A 27814-nucleotide genomic window follows, 5' to 3' on the forward strand; every position below is an offset into this window, starting at 1 on the left:
GTAGGGAAACACATAGCTAGCGAGACTTTCACTGTTGGTGGTTATCAGTGGGCAATTTATTTCTACCCAGATGGCAAAAACCCTGAAGACCATTCCTCTTATGTCTCTGTCTTCATCGCTCTTGCTAGCGAAGGCACCGATGTTCGTGCCCTTTTCGAGCTCACCTTGATTGATCAGAGTGGTAAAGGCAAACATAAAGTTCATAGTCACTTTGATCGCTCCCTCGAGAGTGGACCCTATACCCTCAAGTATCGCGGCAGCATGTGGTATAATAAGATTCTGGGTTTTCTTTTTTTCTTTTCTACTTTTTTATTGTAGTTTCCTAATTAGGCATCGGAAGAACTTGGGATCTTGAGTAGAATCAATTGCATGATAGAGTAGAGTGATTGAATTTAAAATAGAGTTTGTTTGCGGGAGGGTTGATGTGATTTATGAGCTGTGCTAATTTGTACGAATGCAGTTTCCGAGTGATCTAATTCTGAGCCCCGCTTGCAGATGAGACGCTGCCAATTAAATTGTTTTTGGTTTTTTCATGGCTTGTATGGTTTTTTTGAAATAAAATAAACGGCTCTTCCGCTATTTGGAACCTCTCCTATACTATTAAGAGAGGATATATGCTGTTTTCTTTATTGAAATGGAATATTAGAGTTGACTTTGGTGATAAAATGGAATTTTCTGTTTTTTCAATTCTACGGTTGAGAACATCTAAAGTTTTAAGTGATCTATAGATTCTTTACTGATACAATTTTCTGTGTTTTTACATTTTTTTTTTGTTGGAATTGGTTATTAGCGTATGGAATGGTTTCCAGTTCCTATAGCTAAATGTGTGCCCTTTGTGTCCCCCCTCCAGGGGTTACAAGCGATTCTTCAGACGAGCAATGCTTGAATCGTCAGATTTTCTAAAAGATGATTGCTTGAAAATTCACTGCACTGTTGGTGTTGTGGTTTCTGCAACTGATTGCTCGAGATTGCACTCTATAAAGGTCCCTGAGTCAGATATTGGAGACCATTTTGGTATGCTATTGGAGAATGAAGATTGTTCTGATATCATTTTCAATGTGCAAGGGCAAAAGTTTCATGCTCACAAGTTGGTATTGGTTGCTCGGTCTCCTGTATTCGAAAATGAACTTCTTGATGCAATGGAGGAAGATAACAGCGAAATAGTTATTTCAGATATAGAACCTAAGGTGTTCAAGGTATCATTTCTTGAAGTGTTCTGCTTTACCTTTAAATTATGAATTGTATGTTTGAAGAATGCATTATTTTAGAGCTCAATTTACTCCAAGTATTGATATATCATTTCTTGGAGTGTTCTGCTTTACCTTTAAATAATGAATTATATGTTTGAAGCATGCATTATTTTAGAGCTCAATTTACTCCGAGTATTGATATTTTTGGTGCAGGCGTGGAAATTATTTGCTCTAAAGATTATGTTAGCCTTTGAAGGTTTTGTCTTAGGTCAGTTAAGTAATTATTTAGACAAAATATCAGACATATAATTCAAAATCTGCCAAGTTTGCTTAAAATATTCTATTAATCATCCACTTGTAATGCATACAATTGAGTTTTTACACTAAGATACATCCTTCAACTTGAGTTTTATTTCTACTTTTTTTTTTGGGTTACAAAGGACGATAATTTTATAAACATCAGAATAGGAGAGCAAGGTATCCTTTGAAATAACAGTGTACCAAAACAAATGAGCTTCTCTGTCCTGCTGTTTATAAGCTAGGGAATTTTGCTAAGTCTCTGCAGCAGAAAAACACAAAGAAGCTAAATCATTAGTGTTACCCATGGAGTTCCGAAGCCCTTTGATTTGATCTCAAAAGGTGCTCACTGCTGAATGGAGCTGAGGATCAGAAATGACAAGAGAAGATTTTAATTTGACCATTTCCCTCTCATAGATGTTTTTGATGACATATATGAGACTTATATGGGATTGTAAAGAAATGTGTCATGAAATATGTATGCGGAACATTATGTCTATTCACAATGTAATGCTTGTCTCAACAACAAGCAGACATGAAATTTAAGCTGTGGAATGAGTTTTGGTACCTGTAAAATCATGAAATATGGGGCCATTCATAGTAAATATATGTGTGGCCTACAATAGAGGGAAAGTGAATTCTTCGGCCTTGTTTTGAAAGAGAATTCTTCGGCCTTGTTTTTTAATATCTTCTTGCATGTCTATTGTTCAGGCTTTGCTACATTTCATATACAAAGATGATCTAATTGAAGATGAGGAACTTTCTGCTTCTAGTTCAACTTCTGTGACATCTGTGTTTGACACATTAACTGCAAAATTGTTGGAGGCAGCAGACAGATATGACTTACCTAGACTCAGACTTATGTGTGAGGCTGTACTCTGCAAGGATATATCTGTGAGTTCTGTTGCCAAGATTCTTGCCCTGGCTGATCGATACCATGCTATGGATTTGAAGTCTGTTTGCCTCAAATTTTCTGCAGAAAATCTCGTAGGTATGTTCTTGTTTTATTTCTCATTTTGAAGATTTCTATACAGAACAGTTAGGACATTGCTTTACTGAACTAGCCACACATGGGATATCTGTTGCATATATTCAGGTTGTACTGAGTTAGACCATCATTTCAATGATCTTAGCAACATTTATATGTTTGTGGCCCTAAAAAGCTGTTCTTTTGTGAGTAGCATCTGATGGTTTCTGAGTTATTTGTTCTGTTACTGTATCCCCTCTTGCATCAACTATTGGGATCGGTTTTGTGGCTTATAGACTATAGTTTTCAACTCCCTCTTTCTCTCTTCAATGTTTGCTTTTATTCGAGGCGAAGTCATTCTTACAGTGATGAAATGAATTATGACTACTTCTGTTGCAGTCATTCTAATTTAGGCTTTCTTGAATAGAAAGCACATAAGAATTTCTTACATGAGAGGGGGGGGGGGGGGGTAACCTGTCAGTTTTCTTTTTCTTTCTTGAAATGCTGAATTATTGTTGTTGGAGTTGATTAGATGGTCTAGCAAGTAAGTCACAAGCAACCTTGGAAATTATAACCAAGTTTAGGTTGCTCGCATGATAATGATACAGCTTAAGTGCAAATGACATGTGGTGTTAAAAGAAATTTTGGCTGGAGGGACAGTTTTTGGATTTCAAGAAAACTACATTTCTCTGGTGGGATGCATAAAGGTTGTTTTTCTTTCTTTCCACTGATGCATGTCTTTGTTTATGTGCATTTGTAGAGATGGGAGGGGTCTTTTCTAAAGCTGTATCTAGTGGTCGGGAATTCTAGACACATTTTATGCTGACCGACTTAGATGTAGGGTAACTTATCTTTTGTTTGTTGTACATGATTTTATGCAATGAAGTATAAATACAGGTGAGTTTTTATATTTAAGGCTTGTTTGAAATGAGCAGGACATGCAATTTAGAGGCAATATCTAGTACCGGAAAACTGCATACTAAGTATAGCCTTTCAGATTGAATTATCATAGCTGATTTCCTTGGAAAATATTATTTATACCCAAAATTGTTTCATGTAAAGGCACATTTTTTAATATGTGAGTCTTTGTTTTGAAAAGAACCTAAAAAGAAAAAATCACGTGAAAAAGATATGGCCTGAATAAGAACTGTATTGCACATTGCCATATCTAGGAGCATGTTTGGCTTGGTAGGATGATCTAAAGAAATGAATAAGGTTGTTAGGTAACCATCACCTCTTGTCTGGATCATAAGTAGTAAGATAAAAGGATGGCAGTCCATTATACATTCAGGATCTATTTAGTTCTCCTTAAACTGGTGGTTAAAGATTGAAAGGGAAAGAAATGTTTGCTGAATATTCACTTAGAGAAGTTATGCTTATCAACAACATAATTTTAATTTAACTTATGAAATTTCCTTATAGTAAATCTGCTGATCCTATATGGTTTCCATTAACTAACTAGAGGATATGCTATGTCACCTTCTTTGTCCTCCTAAACTGGTAAAAAGAAAGATTATCAATTTCGTTCCTTCTTCAAAGGTTTATCTCTTCTAAGAGATTGAGCCTCCATGTAGCTTGGCACACATATGTGGTGGTGGGTAGGTGATTTCCTTTTTGTGTTTTTCTTTCTTTCATTTTTTTTGGGTTGGGGATGTCAAAGAACCATCTCATTTTTTTTATGAGTGGGGGCTGTCAAAGAACAATTTCAACTAAAAAACTTAAGATGTTAGGTGAGTCTTCTAAATAAAATATATATTATTCTCTAACACACTTCTTTAAGTGAGTTTTTTGAGTTTCAAAATTTGTATATGATCACACTACCTTATGTTATAAATTAATTTAATTAGAAGATAGAATGAAGGTGGTGAGATTTAAACTTATAATCGTTTGGTCAAGTCATTGATACCATGTCAAAAAACCTCTCAACCTGAAAGCTTAAGTTGTTAGGTGAGACATGAAAAAATGATTTATATTATTCTCTAATAGGAGCATAGGGGATGTAGCTTTTGTTGTTTCCAAAATCAATAGTATTACTTTTTTTAGCCTTTACAAATGCTTTTAAGATTTCACCCAGCAATTTCCCTGTCCAAATTCAGAATATTTTCTCAATTTACTTTTTATGTGTTTAGGAAAATTAATTCTTCCATGCTATCCTCCTTCCACCACCAGCAACATCCAGCATGCAAGCAAATTTGCACACCCACACATACTTGCATTGAGAGTTGCATAAAATATTTAAAGGCAACTAATTTGGTTTTGCTGCTCTTCAATTTCCTCCCTCCCTCAACCCTACCCATATAATATAGACATGAAAAAAAAAATGCTTGTAATATCACAGCTAATTATTTCCTTATTTTTAGCAAATTGTAGTCGAGTGAAATTCAGTGTTCATTTTCCTTTTTGTAGCTCATTAAAGAAATTAATTTAGATTTGTAATGGTCATGATTTCCTTATTTATGGCCTTTATATGGGACATAAAAAAATCATCTTAAGCTGCTAGAAAACATGAAATTGATCAAATTAAGAATTATCTCACCAAGCTATTGTAACATGTGCTTGCTTTCTTCTCTTTCCTTTTTACAAAGAATCTTTTGATTGCCTAATGGATGTCAATTCATGCCTTGTTTCATTAAACAAATTCTCAGTACCCCTTTCAGTATTGCAACCTTCTTTTTTACATCAGACCAGAAGCTATTCTCAAATGATTTGGATCTCAGTTGTTCTGAAGGCTATTTATTTTTTGAGCAGCATTACCAAATTCTTAACAAGTTTTAGAATCTTTAAAGGATAATGCTACACATCATGAGTAAAACTTAATAAATTTTACATGAATAGACACAATGGCAAGATTTGTAATTCTATTCAACTTCAAAGTTATTTATTTCATGTATGCTCCTGTAAAATTTGCCAGCTTCTATCTTTATCCATCCTGAAATTATTCTCTGAATTTTCATGTTTGTATGGATTTCTAAGTATTGTTGCTTATCACCATATATTTATTACTTTTTAGCTAGGATCTAGTGAAATATTTGAGTAGGATAAGGAGTGGGGAGGTACAAACCTTGAGTCCACAATGTTAAACTCTTGAAATTCAATAGGGGTGCTTCTTGAATCCATTTAAAGCTATGCTCATGAAATCCATGAGAATAAAGGAAATTTCACAACACATCTTCATTTATTAAATGGCCTCTGTTTTTGTAGGCACGCCAAAATGTTTAAGAATTGAAGTAAGAAAGGAAATCCTGACATAGAACTCCCCACCAAGTTAGCAATAATAATAAAAACCTGCTCATTGCAAATACTAGGATTGGAAACTTCTTAAATAATAGCTTAATTACATGATTTAAAAATAGAAATTCATGTTCCTGTTGTACGCATCCATTATCTTTTTTGTGAACATTTATTAAAAAAAAGAAAAAAAAACAAAGTTTTTGCATTCTCAACATGACATTAGTTTATCCATATCTATTTCTTTGACAGTTGACTTTTTTATTTGCATGCACTTAGGGGCACCCCCCCCCCCCCCCCCCAAAAAAAAAAAAGAAAAGAAAACCCCTTGCTTCATCACTATCTTTCCCATTTCTTTTCATCCCAAACTACCAAATGATAGTCTAGTTAGTTGATATAGTTAAATAGAAATAAACTGGTTTATTTTGTTATTTTCTCATAATTTTATTCTATGTTTAGTAAGAAAAAATATAATCCAAACTTGCATAAGGAAATGCCTTAACTTATTTCCTTTCCAACTTGAAAATGCACGCCCAATGGTAATCAACCAGCAGTTGCCTTGTTTAGGAGTTAGATACTGTATCCATTAGGCGACTGGTGCTTCTTCATATGTGCAAGGTCATTTAAAAATTTATATGTAGTTTTACCGGTTTGTTTCTGTTTTATTTAATTACTCTACAGCTGTTTGTTTGAAATGTAAGCAAAAATATTCTTAAAAGCCTAAAAAGTAATGCAAGTTCAATGGTCCAACATTGGACACGTTTGATCTGAAGTCAGGGACTGGGTTTTATACCAACCTTTTAAAATTTTAGCAAATTCCAACTTCCATCACAAAGTTTGTTGGCCATATTCCAAATGCCACTGGTTGAACTGGTTTTGACTGTTTTGCATTGCATCCCTCTCCATTGGAACCAACAAACTGGAAAAGCTCTTGTCTATAGTGTGGTTTGTATAACCATGCTATAGTCTTAGTGAGCTTACATAAAGGAGTTGATAAAGTTGTGTTATCATTTTTATGAGTCATTTTATGTTTTGTCCTTTGAATTGCTTTAAAAGCAGTCCTGTCTCAAATACAGCTGTGATGCTGTCTTATATCCCATTTACAGAAGTATAGTTGAGCCAAGGGTCATGGACTGTGTTTAGCACTTCTGCATTATGTTTGATCAAAATTTCAATCGTCACATTTAGTTGAGGTGAAAAGACTTCAAGGAAGTTGTCTTGCTTTCCATATCTGAACTCCTTCCCTTAACTCTCTTTGCCGACTTTCCGTATTTGAACTCCTTCCCATTACTCTCTTTGCCAATGAAGAGCATAAAAATGCTCTTTTTTGCCAACCTTGCATTCTGTATATGTATATTATTTTGTGTTTTGGCTACCTGTCAGCCACCAAAAATAACTTATATTTTCACTGCTGATGTTACTTGTGTGTTTGGTGATTGCCCAGGTATAATAAATGACGGCAAATATAATTTCTTCTCCTTTTATCTAATTTTAAAGCCTGGAATGTGAATGGGCGATGATGTAATTAGAGAACTGAGACCGGCACATTTTCTTTTCCTATGGGATTGTTTTGTGCCGGAGGTCCCAACGCTATGTCACTTGGAAAGGGATTGGAGCTTAGGATTTTTATTATATATAAGCTTTTCTCAGGTTTTAATTATTTGTTTGCTTTCCTTGTTCTGATTGTATCATTTGATGCAGCTGTTGTGCAGTCTGATGGTTTTGAGTATCTGAAAGAGAACTGTCCACTGCTGCAATCTGAGCTCCTAAAAACCGTGGCAGGATGTGAGGAGGATGTCAGTGGAGGTGGAAAGAACCCAAGCGTTTGGGGGCAGTTCTCAGATGGAGGCGATACAAATGATAGGAGTATCAGGCAACCATGGGAAAATGGAGGGGAAAGGAGCCAAAACATGTGGGCTCAACCTGAAAATAGCAATGGAAGGAGTCCTAGGCAAGAAGAATGACATTAAACTAACCTTGATTTGTATTTTGACAATGGTGGAAATGGATGGGCAAGTAACCGGGAATGAAGTAGGAGGAAGACACGGAACAGTATGAAAACGTTGTCTCTGTGATAGAATTGTGTATCCTCCTTCGGTGTTGCAAATACAGCCGATGACATTTTCGTAAGAACTTGTAATTTATCCCAAGAACTTGGTGATTTCTCTCCAGAAAAGGTGGTTTTCTAATATTCTTCAACCTCTGAAATTCATTCAAAACTGAAATAACGGTAAAGCAACGCTGCAAAAAAAAATTGATATGAATACTAAATTAGGGGCGAGCAAAATAAGTGAATTGTTTAGAATATTTGTAATGATCGATCCAAAAACTTACTGCAAAAACGTATCTAGAATTCAAATTAAAAAAATATATATATTATAATTTTGTTGTCATATTAAAAAAAAAAAAAGCCCTAATCATGGACAAGTTTATGGAGGTTGCAACACCAACTGTTCATGAATGCAACTCTTCATGATGCGCGCACAGTCAATGCATCTATTGCAAATCTTCTGTTCTTATAAGTTATAAAGAACTTTAATTTTTTTCTTCTTCTCATCTATAGGAGGTAGAGAGTAAGCCCAAGTTAGCTTGATAATATACCGATGAACAATTGGTGTTGAAAGGCAAATACGTAAGTGAGAAACTACTGAGTTTCAAGGGTTGGAAAAGAAATTAATCTCTGTAAATATGCAGACATTACATAGAGAGTTTGAAAGCAGTGGAGGATAATTAACTTGTTGAAAACTCTCTGCTGAAATTATCAACCACATAGAGAGTTGCTGGTGAAGTGATCATAGAGAAGAAAGCTGTTGAAGAAGTGCTTGAGAATTTATTGCAGAAACTTGATCATGTAGTTGCTGCAGCTGAGAAGATAACAGACATTGGCTTACAATATATGAACTGATGGATTATATCAAGGCATATGAACATGAAAGTGTCATATACTGCAAATCAGAGCATGCTTTTTTAAACCAAAATCACAAGGCTCGGATGCTTGTAAGAAGTTATTTGCACAAGATGATTGTACGTGTTCCACCTACTGAATATTGAAGAACAAATCTTGTAAAAATATATATATAAAAGAAAAGGCTTTTTTTTTTTTTTCCTTTAAGATCCTTTCGTATTTCAAACCAATGAATTCTAGTCTAAATCTCAAGACTAAATGGACAAAAGACAAGAATATACAATGCAGCAAAAGTAATCCGCTTTAGCTTATTCACTGGAAAAACCTTAAATTTATAAAAGAAAAAAATTAGATTTAATATCCTATAGTTAGGTTAATAATTACTAGTACCCGCTATAATTTGATAAATTACCATTTACGTTTTATATTTTGTATTGATGGTAACACTTTGCAACCTTTCCGAGAAACATTAACAAAAAAACATCTAATTAGTTATAGGATTGTCATTTTTTTTAGTGACTAAAACCCCCTTGAAACTCAAAAATAACAAAAATATGTTGATAATTTTTTTTTTTGAAAAATAGTTGCGTTGAACTCTTTAATTATATAAATGTCATCTCATTATCAAAAATATTGGTCTCACAGTTAAGGTATTTGTTATATCTATATAAAGATAAGAATATAAATTTAATTTTTAGAAAATGTATTTATTAGAAGAAACAATTACAAACCCCAAATGAAACTAGTTTTATTTTTTAAAAAGGATGTAAGAATACTTGAAGATTTCAAATGATAAATTAACTTGATTAAAGTATAGATACATTTATTTTGATGAATTGATGAATAATGTTGTTATGAAATACTCTATAAATAATTAAATTGAATTCAAGTTGTATAGAAAGATTATTTTATTTGATTTGGGATGTTTACAATAAGAGAGTTTTAATACTCTAATATATTATGAAGATTTTATAGCAATTAAAAGAAATTGAATTATTTGGTTTTAGTTAATTAAGAGTTAATGGATATAAGGCTTTCTTTAGAATGAGTGTCAACTAATGGATAAATTTAGGGGGTTGGTAGATGGATTAAATTGATTTAATCAATGTTAGATTATGATTAATGATATAAAATAGTATAAATAATGTATTTAATGAGGGATAAATTTTTAAGAAAGGACATGTTACTTCAATTTATACAATTAGTGATACGAGAAATATTAAAAGATAAAAAAATTATTTTATTTGATTTGGGTTGTTTATTCTAAGCGAGTTCTAAGACTAATATGTTGTGAAAATTTGAATATTTAGTAATGAATTTTAAGATGAAATCTTAATAAGAAAATTTTGGGAATTTATGCAATGGTTATGTTGTAAAAGGAGAGGTTGTTGGAACTATACAATAACAAGGAAGTATTAGTTGAGTTGTAATATCTTTATTTTTAACATGTTATATCTAAATAATATATCTATATGTAACATTTGGGTTATTTTTTTATTATAAATTTTGCTGAAATCTAAGAAAAATTTCCCCTATACTTGATATCTTCAATCACAACTTAAATAATATCATAAACATGGTTCAATCCTATTGTACTTTATCTTATATCAATTCAACTTAAGATTGTCATACAATAAATTTTTTTTTATAAAATACGATTACTAAAGCGTAAAAAAATCAAAATGACAAGAAAATAAAATATTTAACAAGAAAAATAAATGCATGGTGCTGCATTAAAAGAGTTTATAAAATGATTAATTTACATAATAAAATTAAGGATTATACTAATTATATAACAAAAGTGCGTGAGTACAAAATATATCTAATACAACAAAATTTACTCTTAATTTATTAACCCTACCTTGCAATGTGCTATGATTATGCAAATGACAATAATAAAATTTACAAGTACGCAACAACATGTAAATAAATTCTAATAAGTCTTGACACACTAATTTTTTTTTTTAATAAACATTTTTTTCCCTTTCAATCCAAAATCTTCATTTCTTTATAAGCATAACCTCATCTCCATTCCAAAAATCATATTTAATATTCACAAACACTTCATCTTATTGGTTTTTTTCTACCAATAGAAATGACATATTATTGACTTTCATTCAATCATGAAAGTAATATATATCCACTTAATGATGGAAACTACAAATAATGGCTTTCATCTAGGTGTGAAAGTAATATAACAATGACTTTTATTCATCAATGGAAGCAACAAACATGGCATTGATTGCCATTCAACGATGAAAGCTATAAATATTGGCTTTCATCTAGGTGTGAAAACAACATGATAATAGCTTTTATTTTTCAATGGAAGCAACAAACATAACATTATACTATCATTTTCATATGTAGGTTAATATTCCATCAAATATGCACCCATTTATCCATTTCAATAATCATAACTCTTGTCTTAAAATACTTTTTAGAACCCATCATTATGGTCAATTCAAATTTGCAACAAACTCCTATCATTATAGGTAACTCAATTTCTTATAATAGCCTTTGTCTTTATGATTGACTCAATTTTCATGTCATAGCCCTTGACATTGTGGCCAACTTAGTTTTGTGACATATACTCATTTTCATAACATGCTTCATCCCATTTGAGCCAACTTAATTTTTGTATTTAGCCTCTGCTATTATAGTCAGCTTAGTTTCACTTCATAAACATATATCCATAGCATTCTTTATTTACACGCTAAATAATTATGCTAAATACTTATTTAATAAAAACAAATATCATGTAACAAACACATACCTGAAGCTCTTATAGAATGTGCATTCTTTATACCAGGTGCCACTTCAAATATCTCTTTAAATTCTAAAAAAATATTCCAAATTAATACCCAATTTTCTTTAGTTCATTTATAACTTTTACTAAATCATATTATCATCATTTTTGTAAAACAATTAAATGTCCAAACATATCATCACCTATTTTCATAATAGAATTTAATGTCCAATTATCATCACCTATTTTTTTTCATACAATTCAATGTCTAATTATATCATCATCCATTTTTGTAATACAATTTAATGTCTAAACCTATCATTACCCACTTTTATAATACAATTCAATATCTCACATCATATCTTCTCAATCTATCATTCACACATTTTATCAAACACATTGTATGCATTTAAATTAAACCATTCTTTATATAGAGATCAGACATGTCCAACCTTCTAAAACACACCAACAATAGTTCAATACATCAAATATTTATTTATAATCATTCACATAGTTTATTGAATACATGGTGCGCACATAAATGAAAACATTCTTCACTTAAAGATTATACTTGCCCAATCTTCCAAAACACACCAAGAATGGTTCAATATATCATTTCAATCTAATATTAAATGATGAAATTAAAATAGTAATAATAAAAAACAACAACAAAAAAAAGATTTGAAATAACTTTAATGCACCTACTACATCCATTAAGACATGAGATCAGAATAATCTCATAGAAAAAAAATTAAAAATAAATAAAAACTAATCTCCAACCAACTAAATTTTAAGGGATAAAATTAAAAAAATAATTAAAAATGGCCTAAAAAGACTGAAGCCAGCTCGGTCTAATCTTCAAAACCCAGAACATGGATCATGGGACCAAATTGCACCATAAAAAACAAACCCGAAAAAATAACAATGTTAAATTCCCAACCAACAAAAATAATTATGGATAAATTGAAAACAAAATATTTGAAATGTGCAAAAAAAGTGAAAAAAAAAATCTTTGACCTAAGTTAAATGTTTTTTTTGCTTTTAAGGGCAATTTAATAAATCCATTATGAAACAAATAAAAAATAAAAAGACTAATTCACCCCTATTTAATTTTGTAATAACTAACGAGTTCCATGAAAAAAATTGTATTTCCCTTGATATCCAGTGAAGTGGTTTATCTTTTAAAGGGTACAATAGTAATTTTATCGGGAGAATTCACACTAAACTAATTTTAGTACTTATGGTATATTATAGGCCAAATCACTTTCAAGCATAAAAAGCATGTGAGTCTAGTTAAATTTTTTTATGTCGATGAAAAATCTCAAATGCATATTAAAAGCTTGATCAATGTGTTTAATAAAAATAATTGAACATCATATGAGTTAATAAATACCGAAAAGAATTGTTAATGATAAAAAAAGACTGCACCAAGATATTAAGTATTAGATATAGATAAAAAAAAAAACATGATCTTGTGATATGTCATTCTATTTAATAATGTGTCAATATTTTATTTGAAAAGAAAAAAGAAAGATTGAATTGAAACAAAAACAACTTATTAGCATAGTTCCTTTGTTTTTTTTTTATTTATTTATCTAGCTTTACTCAATGTTGCCATCCTTTATATGGCTTAGGTTTCAACTCTAACCATGTTGGAGTGGACTTGGCGTGACTTGTTTGACCAAACGAGCCTAAATATGGTTCAGTCGCCTCATCTATAACCTAATCTTACTCCAAATTATTTTTGAAGTTATTGTTGTTTTAACCTTTAAATCACCTAATTAGGCTCAAATTCAAAACAATAAACTATAAAATGATAGAATAAAATAAAAATTTTACTAATTAAAATAAAAAAAATGATGTCATACTGGATCAACACAGTCAACCCAAGTTAACCTTCTAAATTTATGATCTAGGTTGTGAAACGATCATAATAAGTTAACTCAATATGGTCATCGATGTTTCATTTTTTGATTTGGTCCTTAATTTTATGATAAATTATCAATTTAGTTATAGATTTCATCCTATCCTAGCCTAATTAAGGACAAACCGAGAAGAAAAGAAGGGATGAAGTAAAAAAAAATATATATTTAAGGTGTGTGTTGCAATCATCAGTGTATGAGAAAGCCTATTGCATTTAAGCGGCACATGCAACTTCTTCCTAGCTCTATCCATGGCCCTTATTAGTGATGTTTGAATTGTGTCAATGAGTTCTCTATCCCAGGATAGCACGTGTTAGCGATGAGTAAACAATATGGCCTCGATGACTAATTTTTACTTTTCTGGTCTCTCTCCTATCTTAATCTTTGTGTCAAACAAATAAAAAAAAATATTTTTGTTGTCCACAGTTGTTTATCTTGTGAGACAGTTATAATGTTTTCAACTTAGGAATTATTTTTTTATATATAATTATAATTATAACTATTAGGTAACATTTAATTATTGTTTTTTTTATAAAGGAACAAAGACAATAGAGAAAATAATGTGTATAATTATAATTATAACTATTAGGTAACATTTAATTATTGTCCTAAGATAAAAGGAACAAAGACAATAGAGAAAATAATGTGTATGGTAGAAGAGACAAAGATAGAGACATAAAAATAAATTTATTTTTAAGATAATTTTAAAGTGAATTTATGTACTTTCAAAATAGGATGTACAAAGAAAACATGTTTCTAAAGACAATACTTATTATTTTTTATTCATAAAATATCCTTGTAAAAGCTCTCAATTCCAAAATTGTCTAACTAAAACATCTAAGGATAAAAATAGTTATTATCATAATTTTAAAACCCAACTCAATGGTCAATTTAAGGCGAATCCAAAGTCACTAGTCTAGACTCGAATCACTACCTGGGCTGACCTGAGTCAGCATAAAAATAATAGTGATTATTATCATAGTTTTAAACCTGACTAAAAAATAAAACTGAGATAAGACTTGAGTTATGAATGAGGTTAATCATTGACCAGGATGAATGTAAGAATAAAAATAATTATTAATATAGTTTTATAACTTGACTTAGGTGTTAACCCGAGATAATGCCCGGGTCATGTGTTAGAAATGTCAACTCAGATTGACTCAGGTTAACATAAAATAATAGTGGTTATTATTAAAATTTTAAAACTTTATTCGAGGGTTAACTCTAGATAAGGTTTGGGTCATAGGTTAGGAAGGTCAACTAGGATTAACCTAGGTGAATGTTGTTGTAACCCATTTTTGGGTCCCCGCGTAAAAAAAAATATATATATATATAGAAAAAATAAGAAAATGAAAAATAATTAATAATAATAATAATAACTAATTTAAAAATAATAACAGTAAAAAAAAGTAATAATAGTAAAAAAAAAAGGGATGTCAGAATGTTCAGAAAATGGTCAAAAATTAGTTGAGGAGGTTTACAATTACAAAGATTAAAATTTGGCAGTATTTTGTTAACTAATGAGAACCTTGTTGACAAAGAAAATTAATTTTAGGAAGAAAAATCCAAAATAAAATGCTTATGGATTCAATTAAATTTTAATAAAGGTTTAATTGAATTTATGGATGTTTTGATTGCAAGAAAATTTGATTTTTTAGTTAATTTGGGCTTTTATTAGAAGAAATTAAAGTTCTAGGGTCAAAATATAATTTTTGAGAGTTAATTTGGTCAAATCAGGGACTTAATTGCATAAATATTGAAGTTTGATGGCCAATTAGGGACTTAATTGAAGAAATCAAAAACCAAGGACCAAATTGTAAAACACGCCCAAATTGAAGTCTTGATTTTGAATCTGACGCATTTTGGCGCCAAATCTCATTTAAATGAAACGACGCGTTTTGGAAAAAACGACGTCGTTTTATGCACTGTTAATATGTACTATTCATAAAAAAAAAACTCAAAACGGTGTCGTTTTGAACAGTACCATCATCTTCTTCCCCTGGACACGCAGAGAACAGGGGAAGAAAATGTGTTTTTCTCCTCTGTTTTCACCGATCTTTTTACCGACAATTCAACTTCAAAAAGACGCCGACACAACCCACTTTCCATGTGCTTGAAGAACGGTGGAGGAGCAGCTGCACAGTGGCCGCCCCAGCCACGTCCCCTCCCCTGTTTTTTTGCCTATAAAAGCAGGGGAGGCAGCAAGCGAAAGACAGATACGAAGAGAGGGAGAAGAAGAAAGAGAGAAGGAAACCAAACACGAGAGAGAGGAAAGGAGAAGAGAAAAAAAAAAACAAAAGAGAGAGAGAGAAGAAGAAGGAGAAAACGGTGCATAACCGAGAAGAGAGAGAGAAAAAAAAACACACCAAAACACCGGCCACCGTGTCTCCGCCGCCAGCAGCACCGCCCCGACACCAATCCCAGGTAATCTCCGGTTGCCCTGTCTTTTTATTTTTCGGTCTACATTAGCATGCAGAACGTGAATTAATTCACGTTCTGCAGCAAATGAAGGAGGGGGTGGTTACTGTACACTGATCTGGGCCGAGTTTGGCTCATTTTTTAAAACTTAGCTGGTTACTGTACACGAGTCACTGTTTGTGCAGTACCCAACCCATTTGGTTTGGGCCGGGTCCGGCCCAACCCACTGATCTGGGCCGAGTCCGGCCCATTTAAAAAAAATTAATTTTTTTATATTTTTATATTTTTCTCTTTTTATTATTTATGCCTTTTTTGCTTAGTATTGCGAATCCAAAGTCACTAGTCTAGACTCGAATGACTACCTGGGCTGACCTGAGTCAGCATAAAAATAATAGTGATTATTATCATAGTTTTAAACCTGACTAAAAAATAAAACTGAGATAAGACTTGAGTTATGAATGAGGTTAATCATTGACCAGGATGAATGTAAGAATAAAAATAATTATTAATATAGTTTTATAACTTGACTTAGGTGTTAACCCGAGATAATGCCCGGGTCATGTGTTAGAAATGTCAACTCAGATTGACTCAGGTTAACATAAAATAATAGTGGTTATTATTAAAATTTTAAAACTTTATTCGAGGGTTAACTCTAGATAAGGTTTGGGTCATAGATTAGGAAGGTCAACTAGGATGAACCTAGGTGAATGTAATAATAAAATTGTTATTATCATAGTTTTAAAACATAACTTGGTGGCCAACTAGGGTAGGGTCTAGGTCACATGACGAGAGGGCCAACATGGGTTAACCCGAGTGATTATATGGATAAAAAAAAGATATTATCATAGTTTAAAAACCTAATTCAAGAGTCGACCTGATACAAGATTCAAGTTACTGGTTAGGAGAGTTAACCTGGCTAACAAAAAAATTAAAAATAATTAAAACAATCTTATTTTGACCAAAATTATTTTTTAAAAAAATTAATGAGTTTTTTATTCATGTTTTATCCCATGTTAAATTGGGTTTTTGACTAAGTTAAGTCAAGTTAATCATTTTTTTCTTAAACTCGAATCAATCTAAGCCCCAAGCAACTAGTCAAGTAAGTTCTAGTTTTATAACTAGAGTTTTTATAATATTATTAATTTTAATTCTTAATAAAAACTCAAATAAAAAATAATATATAATTACTTTTTAAAATGTATAAGTTTATTAACATATTAAAAAGTTCAATAAAATTTTTCATTTTTTATTTATTATAACTAAATAAATGTAAAAAAAAAATTATTTTATCTTATACACTCTTACCTATTCCAATTAGTTGTTGTCGTCGTGGTTTAAAAAATATTATTTTATAAAAAGTACTTTTAGTTAAGGTTGGTTTGAAAAAATAGGTGTTTGGTTAAAACTGTGGTTGAAATTGAAGTTAAAGAAAAAATAGTTTAATGTGTTTGATTAAGAATGTTTTTGAAATTGAGTTTATAAAATAATTTTAAAAAATATATATTAATATTGATAAAATATATACTTTATATAAAATAGTTTTTATTATTCCATTAAACTATTTATAATTTCATTATGTATAAAATTCATCCGATAAGAATTATAATTTTCATAATTTTTTGAGTGTGTAATAAAATTAGATCAAATATTATCAGGTATAAAATTCATATTACAGTACAAGTGAATTTAATTCATTCCATACTAATCTTTCAAAAAAAATTATTCAAGTTGCATTGCGAGTGAATTTAGTTCACTTTAAACTATTTAAAAAAAAACTATTAAAAAATTAATATATTAAAAAAAATATTCATGTTATTATATTGTTTAGTGAATAGTATAACTAGTAATTTTAAAAAGATAAATTTCTTATTTCCTAAAAATTAAGTTGCTGTCACAAATAAATGATAAGATACACATTTTTTATTTTTTAAAAATCTATAACCAATCAGCTAATGAGTATGTTTTTTAAGAAACATGAATGCTAACTCGGAGGCTAACGGTTCTAACGCAATTCTGTTTTATTTTTCTTTTCATATATTGTCTTTTTCTGTTTTCTTCATCTTGTCTCTTCTATTATTTGACCATAATTAAAAGGTGCCTTTGTTTTAAAAATCAGTTACATTTTTTTGGTTGCTATCCAAAAGCAAATCCAAAGAAGATACACGCAAGTACAGTGTGTGAGTGTCAATGACGGATCAAAATTCTTCAATATACTTCTAATAATTACATACTGTTCTCTCTCTCTCTCTCTCGATCCTCCAATTCTCAGTTTTGGATTTAGTTTCAAATTCAGGGCAGATTCAACGTACCCAAAAAGCCAACACCCCCCCCCCCCCCCCCCTCCCATCCCTTCGTCATTCTCCACGCCGCCTTTTATTATTGTTATTATCATCAAGAAGAAGAAGAAGAAACAAGAGAGTTTAAGTCAGTTTGTTTATGGGTGTGGCTGACATGCAAAGCAACGGGAATGGGAATGAGGGATTCAGCTTCAGGAGCTGTGTTTTTAGGAGAAAACAAGTGGATTCTCTTCGTGTCAGCAGCCATAGCGGTGACCAAACCCAACAATTAGCTAGGATTCTCTCTGTTGTTGACATCATTGCCATTGGTTCGTAACTAACTCCATTAATTCTCCTTTTTTCCATCTGGGTTTTGTTTTTCTCATGGTTGAAGTTTCTTGCTTCCTTCATATATTGGCTATGTGGGCATCTTTGCTTTTCCTTGAAATGCTGTTTCTTTTTCTTGCGTTTGTTCTGGTTTGCATTGAAAGTCTCAAGGTTTTTCTATGTGAATTTTATGTTCGTCCGTCCTTTCTCGTGTCCGGTGTCTGCCTTTATTATCGGTATTGTTTGTTTTTCTCTTTGTAATGAAGCTAGCTGTCAGTGTTTTCGTTAACATTAAGGTTTTGTTTAATAAATACAATTATTGCTTGTGGCTGTGTACTATTAAATGTTGGTTATATTTTATATCCTGGAAAGTCTGAAATGCGAATCCTCTTTGTTGTTCAGTTCATTCATGAATTTACTCCCTTATTAATTACCGGCAGTTAATGGGGATCTTGGGCTGTTGGGTGGGATTCTATTTCCTTTCAAATATATCCAGTTTAGCTGGGGAGGATTTTATGCATGTTGATATTAATATTTGTTCTATTTTTATTTATTTTTTATAAGGAGTAGGAGCAACAATTGGAGCTGGAGTATATATTCTTGTAGGAACGGTTGCTCGAGAGCAGACAGGACCGGCTCTTACTGTTTCTTTCTTCATTGCTGGAATTGCTGCTGCTCTCTCAGCATTTTGTTATGCTGAACTTGTTTGCCGGTGCCCATCAGCGGGGAGTGCCTACCATTACACATACATTTGCATAGGAGAAGGGTATGTAACTTCTTGGATAATTTTAAGCTTTCCATATTAGTTCTCGTCTTTGTGCCCATTATTATTTATTTCTAAGCTAGTGTTCGAAAGATGACATTGAAACAACAATTTGAGGTTTCAATCCCTGTCTCAAAATATGCAGATCGCACAACTTGATACATATTTGAAATTATAAATTGACTTGCTTAGGAATTGTTATAAAGGCATCTTGATAGTTGAGCTTGGTGGTAAGTTACTGCTTTTGATAAGAAGATTAAATTGCAAAAGGACATAATCAGTAAGCTCATTAAATGGAAGATTAGTAAATCTATATCTATATGCTTTGCTATGCCCTTGTCAGGTCTTGAACATATTGTCTTGCAGTGCAGCATGGTTGGTTGGCTGGGCATTGATTCTCGAATATACAATTGGTGGTTCAGCTATTGCTCGTGGCCTAACCCCAAATCTGGTGCTGTAGATCTTCTCTACGTGAAGCTCTCTCTTCCATCTATGCAATAAATATGTATTTAAACCCTAGTGTCTAATAGAGTTTCTTTTTTTATGGCTCCTGGTGTTTGCATGAGATGTGTTCGTGATTTTGTTCATGCATGTGCACGGTTCACAAAATTAAAGAAACAGTAGTAATTTATCATGATCCATGTATTTTAAAGATGTAGGGCTGCTAGCACTCCATGAAGTGTTAATGGCACTCCCTTTCTCTCTTCAAAACAATGGTGTACCATTAAAGTACTAATAGGCCCGCTCATTTTAAGGCTATTCCTATTGTTGTTCTCCAAGATTGAATCACTTAATAAGCAGTCTTATTTGCCTTTACATCATATAGAATGAATACTAATATGCCAGTGTTTAACCTTTAAGAGCAGCAAAATGAAGTTAGATTTGGCCAATGGTTAGTGGCACGTATGCTTCCACCGAACCCCCGGCCTCTCTCTATCTCGTTAGTCTTAAACCATTGGTGAAAATTGATACAAGAAAGTTTCCCCAGATCTGAATGGTCATTGGCCCAGGTATCCAAATGGTGGTATGATGCTTCCCAGTTTGAAGATTAACTATTGGTCCTTTGTGGCATGAGCTTTAGAGTGGCTCAGTGATGCTCACTCTGAATGTTATTGTATCTTGATTGGTAACACATACAGCATTATTTTTTCTACCTTTTCTTTTTCTGGACATAAATCATTTTTCAGATGAAAGATTATAGCTATCATTGCGGTTTTAACCTTCTTTTTTTAAAAAAAAAAAACTTACAAGCTAATCAGGTGACATAGTTTCCTTGGATGCTGTACATCTATGGTTCTCATGATATATTTATTTCATTTATCTTGATTCAAACCACTTGTCTCTTTGGTTTTTCAGGCCTTATTTTTTGGAGGTCAGGATAACCTGCCTTCGTACTTGGCCCGCCACTCCATTCCTGGGCTTGGCATTGTGGTAGACCCATGTGCGGCAGTTTTGATTCTTGTTGTCACTTTGCTCTTGTGCATTGGAATCAAGGAGGTAATTTTTTTTCTTTTCAACTACTAGCAAGTTTATGTTTTTTGTGTTGGCATGCATCTGTTTTTTAATTTGTTTTAGTAAATACTACATCTTGCAGAGTTCATTTGCACAGACTGTTGTTACAACAGTGAATGTTTTTGGGATGCTTTTCATCATAATAGTTGGTGGATATTTAGCTTTCAAGACTGAATGGATTGGATATGAACTTCCTAGTGGGTGAGTAGTGTATATTTTGTCTACTTTGGCTCATTATATCTACCCTAGTGGTCTAGTTCATCATCTTTTGTTTTCCCTCTGGTTTGATAGGTATTTTCCGTTTGGAGTGAACGGGATGCTTGCAGGATCTGCTGTGGTGTTTTTTTCATTCATTGGTTTTGATGTTGTTGCTAGCACTGCTGAGGAGGTAATTTTTAATGTGGAATGACTGATGACTGGTGTTGCATGCGAAAAAAGAATCAAGAGAAGAAATGAAAGCAAGATTGCATTCACAGTTCATCCTCTTCATTTTACTTCCTTGCTAAACTAAAAATCAAACTTTGTGGAAATCCTATGATGCAAACTCAACAGATATTCATTGACTTCCCACATTGTGCATTAGTTCCTAATCTATTCAGAAATCTGGTCTCTGATCTCTTAACTTGTGTGCCTGATCTTACCTCTGCCCTGTATGAAGATGTGGTTTACTTAGCTTATTATTGTAAATTAATACCAACATAATGTGTACATTCTGATATGATTTCTTGTTTGGGCATACATTGCTAATTATTCTACACTCTTTAACCTAAGATTCGAAAGGCATTATTAAAGGCTATTGTTCAGTTGTGGTCTTGCCAGGGTGGGATCCTGGTAGGAAGAGTATTAAATAACTCTACTCTAATATTCAAATCTGTGGCTTTATGAATGATGAACCCCTAGGATACATGAACATGACTACATTTGAAAAATCATTTACTTTTCTTCATGTCCTTGCACAAGTTGAAGTGTCTGTAATTTGGCAAGTCAGTGGAAGTTACCTTGTTCAAAATTTGATATAATAAAGTTACAAATTCATCAATCCTTCTTGGAGTTATTAAAGCAAGAATGTATTGTTTTTCTTTATCTATCATCCATGCCATAGTGGTATCTATGCATCTTAAGGTCTCATTTCTTCTTCGTGATTGTTAACATATGACTTATTGTGTTCTATGAAGAAAACTTGTGTTATAATTTGACATTATAAGGGATAGGAAGATGCTTTTTATTGGAAAAAGGGAGTATAATTATGGGAGACGATGCTTGATACATAACTAGGATGGCAACCATGTATATATTGTATTATTAGATGTAATTTGATAAAATTCTGTATCATTCTTAATCTGATTCCATCTCTATATTCGTGTCATTTCTGTTTGAGTTATTATTTAGTAGTTTAATCTTATCTTTACATACCATGTTAGCCTCAGTAAGTGAAACTTTGGGCCTCTTTTGTAGCTTTTTAACTACATTATGATCATCATTTTCTTACCATGTCAGGTGAAAAATCCTCAACGTGATCTGCCCTTAGGTATAGGCATTGCTTTGTCTATATGTTGCATTCTATACATGCTTGTCTCTGTTGTTATTGTTGGCTTAGTGCCATACTACGCATTGGATCCAGACACCCCGATCTCTTCAGCATTTGCTTCTCATGGGATGCAATGGGCAGTGTAAGCTTTTCCTACTGGTTTGTCAATTTGATTGGTTATTTAACTTTGAGGTTATTCCCTCAAAGTCAGTTGTAATCTGATTTGTAACTTAATAATTGCAGGTACATAATAACAACTGGGGCAGTTACTGCTCTTTGTGCTAGTTTAATGGGTTCACTTCTTCCTCAGGTGTGTAATCCATGTTTCTCCAGTGATTTAGAATAACTCCTAGTCCTTTATAACACATTAATGTGGTAGCATGGATATAGATTCAGCTCTCAAATTTCTTTGAGCTCCAAGTAAGTGCACAAAAGTTGCATCACTACTATTGCCATTTGTTTTTTATATGCTTTGCATGAGACTTGTTAACTTTAAGTTATAGGTGCATGTTATTTTGCTGCTTGATAAAGCCATTTTGCAGGAGTCGGTGTTGGTTTTTTTTTTCTGTAAATACAAAACGGTATAAATCTATTTAGTCAGTGATTGTTTCCATGAATTCTTTTCAGCCTCGAATGTTCATGGCAATGGCTAGAGATGGATTATTGCCATCTTTTTTTTCAGACATTAGTGCACGCACACAAGTTCCAGTGAAGAGCACAGTAATAATTGGTATTCTTGCTGCAGCCCTGGCTTTTTTTATGGATGTTTCACAGTTGGCAGGAATGGTATGTTATGCATTTGAATTAGAGATGGTTATGAGGAATAATGCATTGCTGTTTATTTATTTTTTTATTTTTTTATTTACATGAACCTTCTGCTATAAAAAATATAGGAAGGCAAGGCTTCCTAATCCCTTTCCTGGGTACAGGTTAGCGTGGGTACACTTCTTGCTTTCACTTCTGTTGCAGTTTCAGTGCTAGTACTCAGATATGTTCCACCGAATGAGGTGCCACTTCAGCCATCACTTCTGCAGCTGATTGATTCACCATCACTGCAGTTCAATAATGATTCTCAGGAGATTGCATATCAAAACCCTAAGGGTTCTCTCAGCAACTATGATCTTAGTCAACATTTACTTGACAATATAGGGACTTCAATTGGATGCATGCTTCTTCGGAAACACATGGCTCAAGGTACTACCTGATGCATTCTTTAGTGTTTGAACATGAATTTTTTTTCCATTCTGTTATTCCCGTACTTTTTTGTTGTCATGCCTTAGCTTGACATTGAAATGCATATATGTAACAAGAAGTAGCGGAACTGCTATAAAGCATAAATGTTGATTTTTAATGTAAGTTGTTTACAAGGGTGCACAACAAAGAAAGTGCGTAGACACTGCAAAACACTGAGTACTCTCAAAAAGGTATACTGCAACATTACTTGAACTCACATTATTAAATAAAGCAAGCATCTGTGCTGACACAATGTTTTTTGATAAGCCTTGGCAAGATAACATGAAACTGGTAGGAGGTGAAATCCAGGCTGGATATGGCCAAAGAATGTTGTATTATATATTAGACTAGAGCAAAGATGTTTAGTTTATCATAACAAGAGCATACCAAACATGAAAGATTGTTTAAGGTAAGCCTAGAATGCATACAAGTTTAAATCTATGAACATGCAAAATAAAGTTCTAAGAGAAATATACTTTCAACATAAATGTAATAAAAATATTCATAGCATACATACTAAGTATATATTTAAACTTCTAATATATATAATATCAAAGCCTACTTTAAAGGAATGGAACTTTTATTGTTGTTAAGAATGAATCTTTTGTCCGTAAGACTTTATTGCTCCGTACTTGTGCAACTAGAATGTTTGAAATATTTCTCTCAAGATTCTAACACCACCACCTTAGTTTAGATATACTTTTAAAAAAGATCTTTGAACCAAAATAAATGAACTCAAATATCTCTCAACAAAGTATGAACCAAAGCTCTAGATTTGGGAAAAAAAACAAAAGCATAAAAAAGAATGAAAACTCTAAAAATGAAGAGAGAAAGAGTGAAAAAATATGAAAAATTCATGTTAGAAACTGTTTCATCTTCTTTTATAGTAACTTTTGGAAGCTAAAAGGTTGAAGAATTATTAAGAATTAATTTCTAGAATTATCAACCTTTGATTAGTCACCATAAATCAAGAATTAAATCTAGGAAAACCAAGGTTCTTTGAGTAGAAAAATTAAGGATTCTTTGAAATTAATTTATTATTTACCCATAATTTATCTAAATCATGTTAATTAAAAAAATTTCCAATATTTTCTGTATATGAAACAGAGAGAAGAAAGAAAGAGGAAGAAGAGAGCTTTGAATCTTTGAATCCTTTTTCTGGATGTGTCATAAAGGTTCTTTCATTCAGTTGTTGTGGTACATTAATTCAACTGAACCCATAACTTGAAACCAATTGGAAAAGCACAATGATTGCCATTCCTTTGTTCTTCATTGCTAGACATGTATAAGCCCATCTGAAGGGACCTTTTTTCAGGGGAAGACTAATATTATTCTTGTTGATAATTGGCACAAATCCACACTGTACCTGACTTTTCGGTCCGGGTATCCTAATTTTCTAGGTTTTGGTAAATCTGGTAAACTTTCTATCTACCAAATCTATGTGATACATAGTTGCCTTAACCTTTTCATTTAACAATGACCCCTCTTTTGTTGGCTGTACATGTGGATGCTTGTGTACGGTCCATGTGTTTGTTTTATTTCTTTGTTGAATTTCGTTGGCATCATGAAGCCTATTATTAACCGGAATGATATATTCTACCATTCATAGTTAAATAAACAATACTTAAGGAAACACTTCTGCATTAACATATTCACTGAAATTCTCTTGAAAAATTCCATATGATATGTAAATTGATATTAACATATTCACTGAAATTCTCTTGAAACAAGTAGTTTTCTTGTTTTGTGTCAATTAAACAGGTGAACAGAATGAACAAAAAAGGCGAAAAATTGCTGCTTGGAATATAGCTCTTGTATGCATAGGTGTTTTTGTCCTTGCATCTGCAGCTTCTGTTGAAAACATTCCCAGGTTTGTCATCTGCTCTAAAATCTGCAGTTCTATGACTTTCCATTCATAGCTTAGGCTGGAAATGCTCCCAGAGTCCTGGTACAATACATGCTTAGAAATGGCATGTGCATTGTGGTTTAAAAGGGAAAAACTGAATTTTGATACAAAAAACTAGGATACAGATTATGTAGAGTGAATATATAATTTAGGTCACTCAAAACTTGGGTGTCTTCCTGTAGGCCTAGCGTTGATTGTTGTAGGATGAAATGCTTATCCATTCACTTTCCAACTTAGTGGTGCAAGCTTTCTTTCTATGCTTTCTCAAGTGTTTTAGGTTGTAAGGTGTTCCATCTGCAAGCTAAAGGGCCATCACCTCCTCCGCTTTCATCTGATTCACTCTTCTAACATGAGTCCCCTTACCTCAACTAGAATTGTTCTTAACCTTTGGCATGTGAGTTCTCAATGTTTATAAACAATAAATGAAAGTTTTTTTTCTCTGGAGATGCAGCACAACAATTCTTGAAAAAAAAACAAAGTACTTCATCTTCTGCAGTATAGGGTTAGTCCAAGACATGTTTTACCTTAGTATGCGACTGATATGGTTCTACTGGTTTGTAACTTGATCTTCACTCTACCAGCATTCTTCGCTTCACGTTGTGTACAGTGGGCGGAGCTATTCTTTTGTGCAGTTTGATTGTTCTGGCATGCTTAGCACAAGATAATGCCAGGCATAGCTTTGGACACTCAGGAGGTATGTTCAAGCTTATGTAATACAATGTTAAAGGATATTGGTTGAGGTTGGGTATTGTGTATTCTGGTGAATAATTTCATAAACCTCGTTACCACTGCAAAGCTTTGCTGGCATTTGGCTACTACTTGCCTTAAGAAGTTTTGTCAGATTAATATGTATAGAATCTTAAAATGGCTGGTGCAGATTGAAGTTACGAAGAAAACATTGCGTCAACTCAAGAAACCCTCAAAATTACATGAATTGGTAGACAAGATCACTTGATAGAATTTCTTGAAAGTTCAAAATCACGTGCGGTAGAGTTGAGGGGAAGAAAAAGAAAAGCTGGTGGTGCATAGTATAGGAATTGCTTGGTCGTATCACATGAGTATCCATTGCTAAACCATACTACCGTAGCCCTTTGGAAAGCCTGTGCTTATAGTCTTACCTGTATTTACTGTATGATACTGTTACCTCCAATTTAAAAATGGTGTTCGATATGCATGCAATAATCATTTACAGAATTATTTTTTGGCCTTTTTCCAGGTTTCGTTTGTCCTTTTGTTCCATTCTTACCAGTTGCTTGCATTCTTGTCAACACATACTTGTTAGTTAATTTAGGGTGAGTATCCAGCCATTTAACTTTGCTTCTCACCCTCTCTAATACAGTTTTTTATTTGAGGTCAATCTCACCAAGCTTTCCACCACCTCTGACTGTAGTGTTGATCTTATGCATCTATGTGCAGGGCTGGCACATGGTTCCGTGTTTCCATATGGCTGCTAATAGGGGCACTAGTTTATTTATTTTATGGTCGGACCCACAGCTCATTGAAGAATGCAGTTTATGTCCCTACTGCCCATGCTGATGAGATCTACCGCACCTCTTCAGATCTTCAGGCGTAGATCATGGCAAGGCATGCACCATAAACACATCTATCTCTCCTCTATCTGAGGCAGTCTTGGATGCTTTTTTGCTGCTATGGTACATGGTTCTAGCTGATAGAAGGGAAATCAATCTTTTCTTGTATAGTTGTATTGCTCACTTAGCTGTCATCTTCTATAATTCTTGCGCAAACATGTAAATACCTTATAGCTCAAACGTGATGGTTGTTACAAATATGCGGTACAAGCAGTATTTGAATTGGGGGGGGGGTAAAAAAAGAATTGTTTACTAAATTTTTGTTGTGATACTTGTGACATTTCTCTTACAATGCCGCATGTGACAGTGAAAGTGGTTAAGATGGGGTAGTAATGGAGAAAGTATTCCATGAGATGATTTTGACGTCTGTTTTACATGCATGACATCTGAACTGGGTAATTTTCATTTTACACTCGAGTTTTTTGTTAGGGAAAATTTTCATTTCATAAAATATAATTAATAAATATGTCTTAAGATGTGTTTTTATTAAGTGGGGTCTTGGATCTTTGTCTAAGTAGCTCTTCGCTTGAGTTGAAACAGGCTCTTCATGGCATCAATAAATTTGGATACAAGCAAGGGCGGAGCCAGGAATTGTTGTTATCCTGGGCTATAATATAAATACATAGAAATTATTTTTTAAAATCAATTATTTACTCAAATATATAAATTTGTTAAGTTAACAATAAAATTTTAAGTCAAATACATAACATAAAATATATATAAAAATGAAATTTAAAGTACATAAAATTTAAAATAAAAATAAATAAATTATACTATCAAAGCTGCACCCTTCGATGTTTTGTAGAATAGAATTCATCTATAATCGAATCCGAATCAATATCTTCAATAAGTTCTCGTTCAATATAAATCATCATAGAATCTGCTAAGAACTCCTCTTCCATTTTATTGCGAAGCACAGTTTTAACATGTTTCATAGCTGAAAATGTCCGCTCTGTAGTGGTAGTGGAAACAGGTAAAGTCAAAACAAGACGAATCAACCTGTCAAT

General features: G+C 32.6%; 2 protein-coding genes across 3 annotated transcripts in view; both read left to right on the forward strand.

The window, feature by feature from the left end:
* The window catches only part of LOC105108912 (BTB/POZ and MATH domain-containing protein 4), an 8150-nt gene extending 233 nt beyond the window's left edge, over window positions 1–7917 (forward strand). Inside the window, 4 exon segments of the mRNA XM_011003411.1 lie at window positions 1–266; window positions 851–1196; window positions 2199–2478; window positions 7384–7917. The exon segment at window positions 1–266 is cut by the window's left edge and continues 21 nt beyond it. Coding sequence (XP_011001713.1) covers window positions 1–266; window positions 851–1196; window positions 2199–2478; window positions 7384–7646 — 1155 coding nt within the window. The 3' untranslated portion in view covers window positions 7647–7917.
* A 9844-nt stretch (window positions 7918–17761) lies between these two features.
* On the forward strand, window positions 17762–27078 carry LOC105108911 (cationic amino acid transporter 4, vacuolar). 2 transcript variants are annotated; one of them, XM_011003409.1, is made up of 14 exons: window positions 17766–18278; window positions 18841–19042; window positions 19406–19490; window positions 20396–20536; window positions 20634–20752; window positions 20843–20939; window positions 22049–22221; window positions 22323–22389; window positions 22707–22865; window positions 23009–23273; window positions 25074–25182; window positions 25800–25912; window positions 26435–26510; window positions 26635–27078. In XM_011003409.1, exons 1-14 carry the CDS (start codon window positions 18110–18112, stop codon window positions 26789–26791), a joined length of 1932 nt encoding a protein of 643 aa, XP_011001711.1. In that variant the 5' UTR covers window positions 17766–18109; the 3' UTR covers window positions 26792–27078. The 2 variants fall into 2 exon arrangements, with proteins under 2 accessions (XP_011001712.1, XP_011001711.1); XM_011003410.1 differs by lacking the exons at window positions 25800–25912; window positions 26435–26510; window positions 26635–27078 and adding an exon at window positions 25542–25793 and having other exon boundaries at window positions 17762–18278; window positions 25074–25208.
* Window positions 27079–27814: the final 736 nt, after the last annotated feature.

The sequence above is a fragment of the Populus euphratica genome, unplaced genomic scaffold, assembly GCF_000495115.2.
Source record: "Populus euphratica unplaced genomic scaffold, PopEup_1.0 scaffold201.1, whole genome shotgun sequence".
NCBI classification, from domain to species: domain Eukaryota; kingdom Viridiplantae; phylum Streptophyta; class Magnoliopsida; order Malpighiales; family Salicaceae; genus Populus; species Populus euphratica.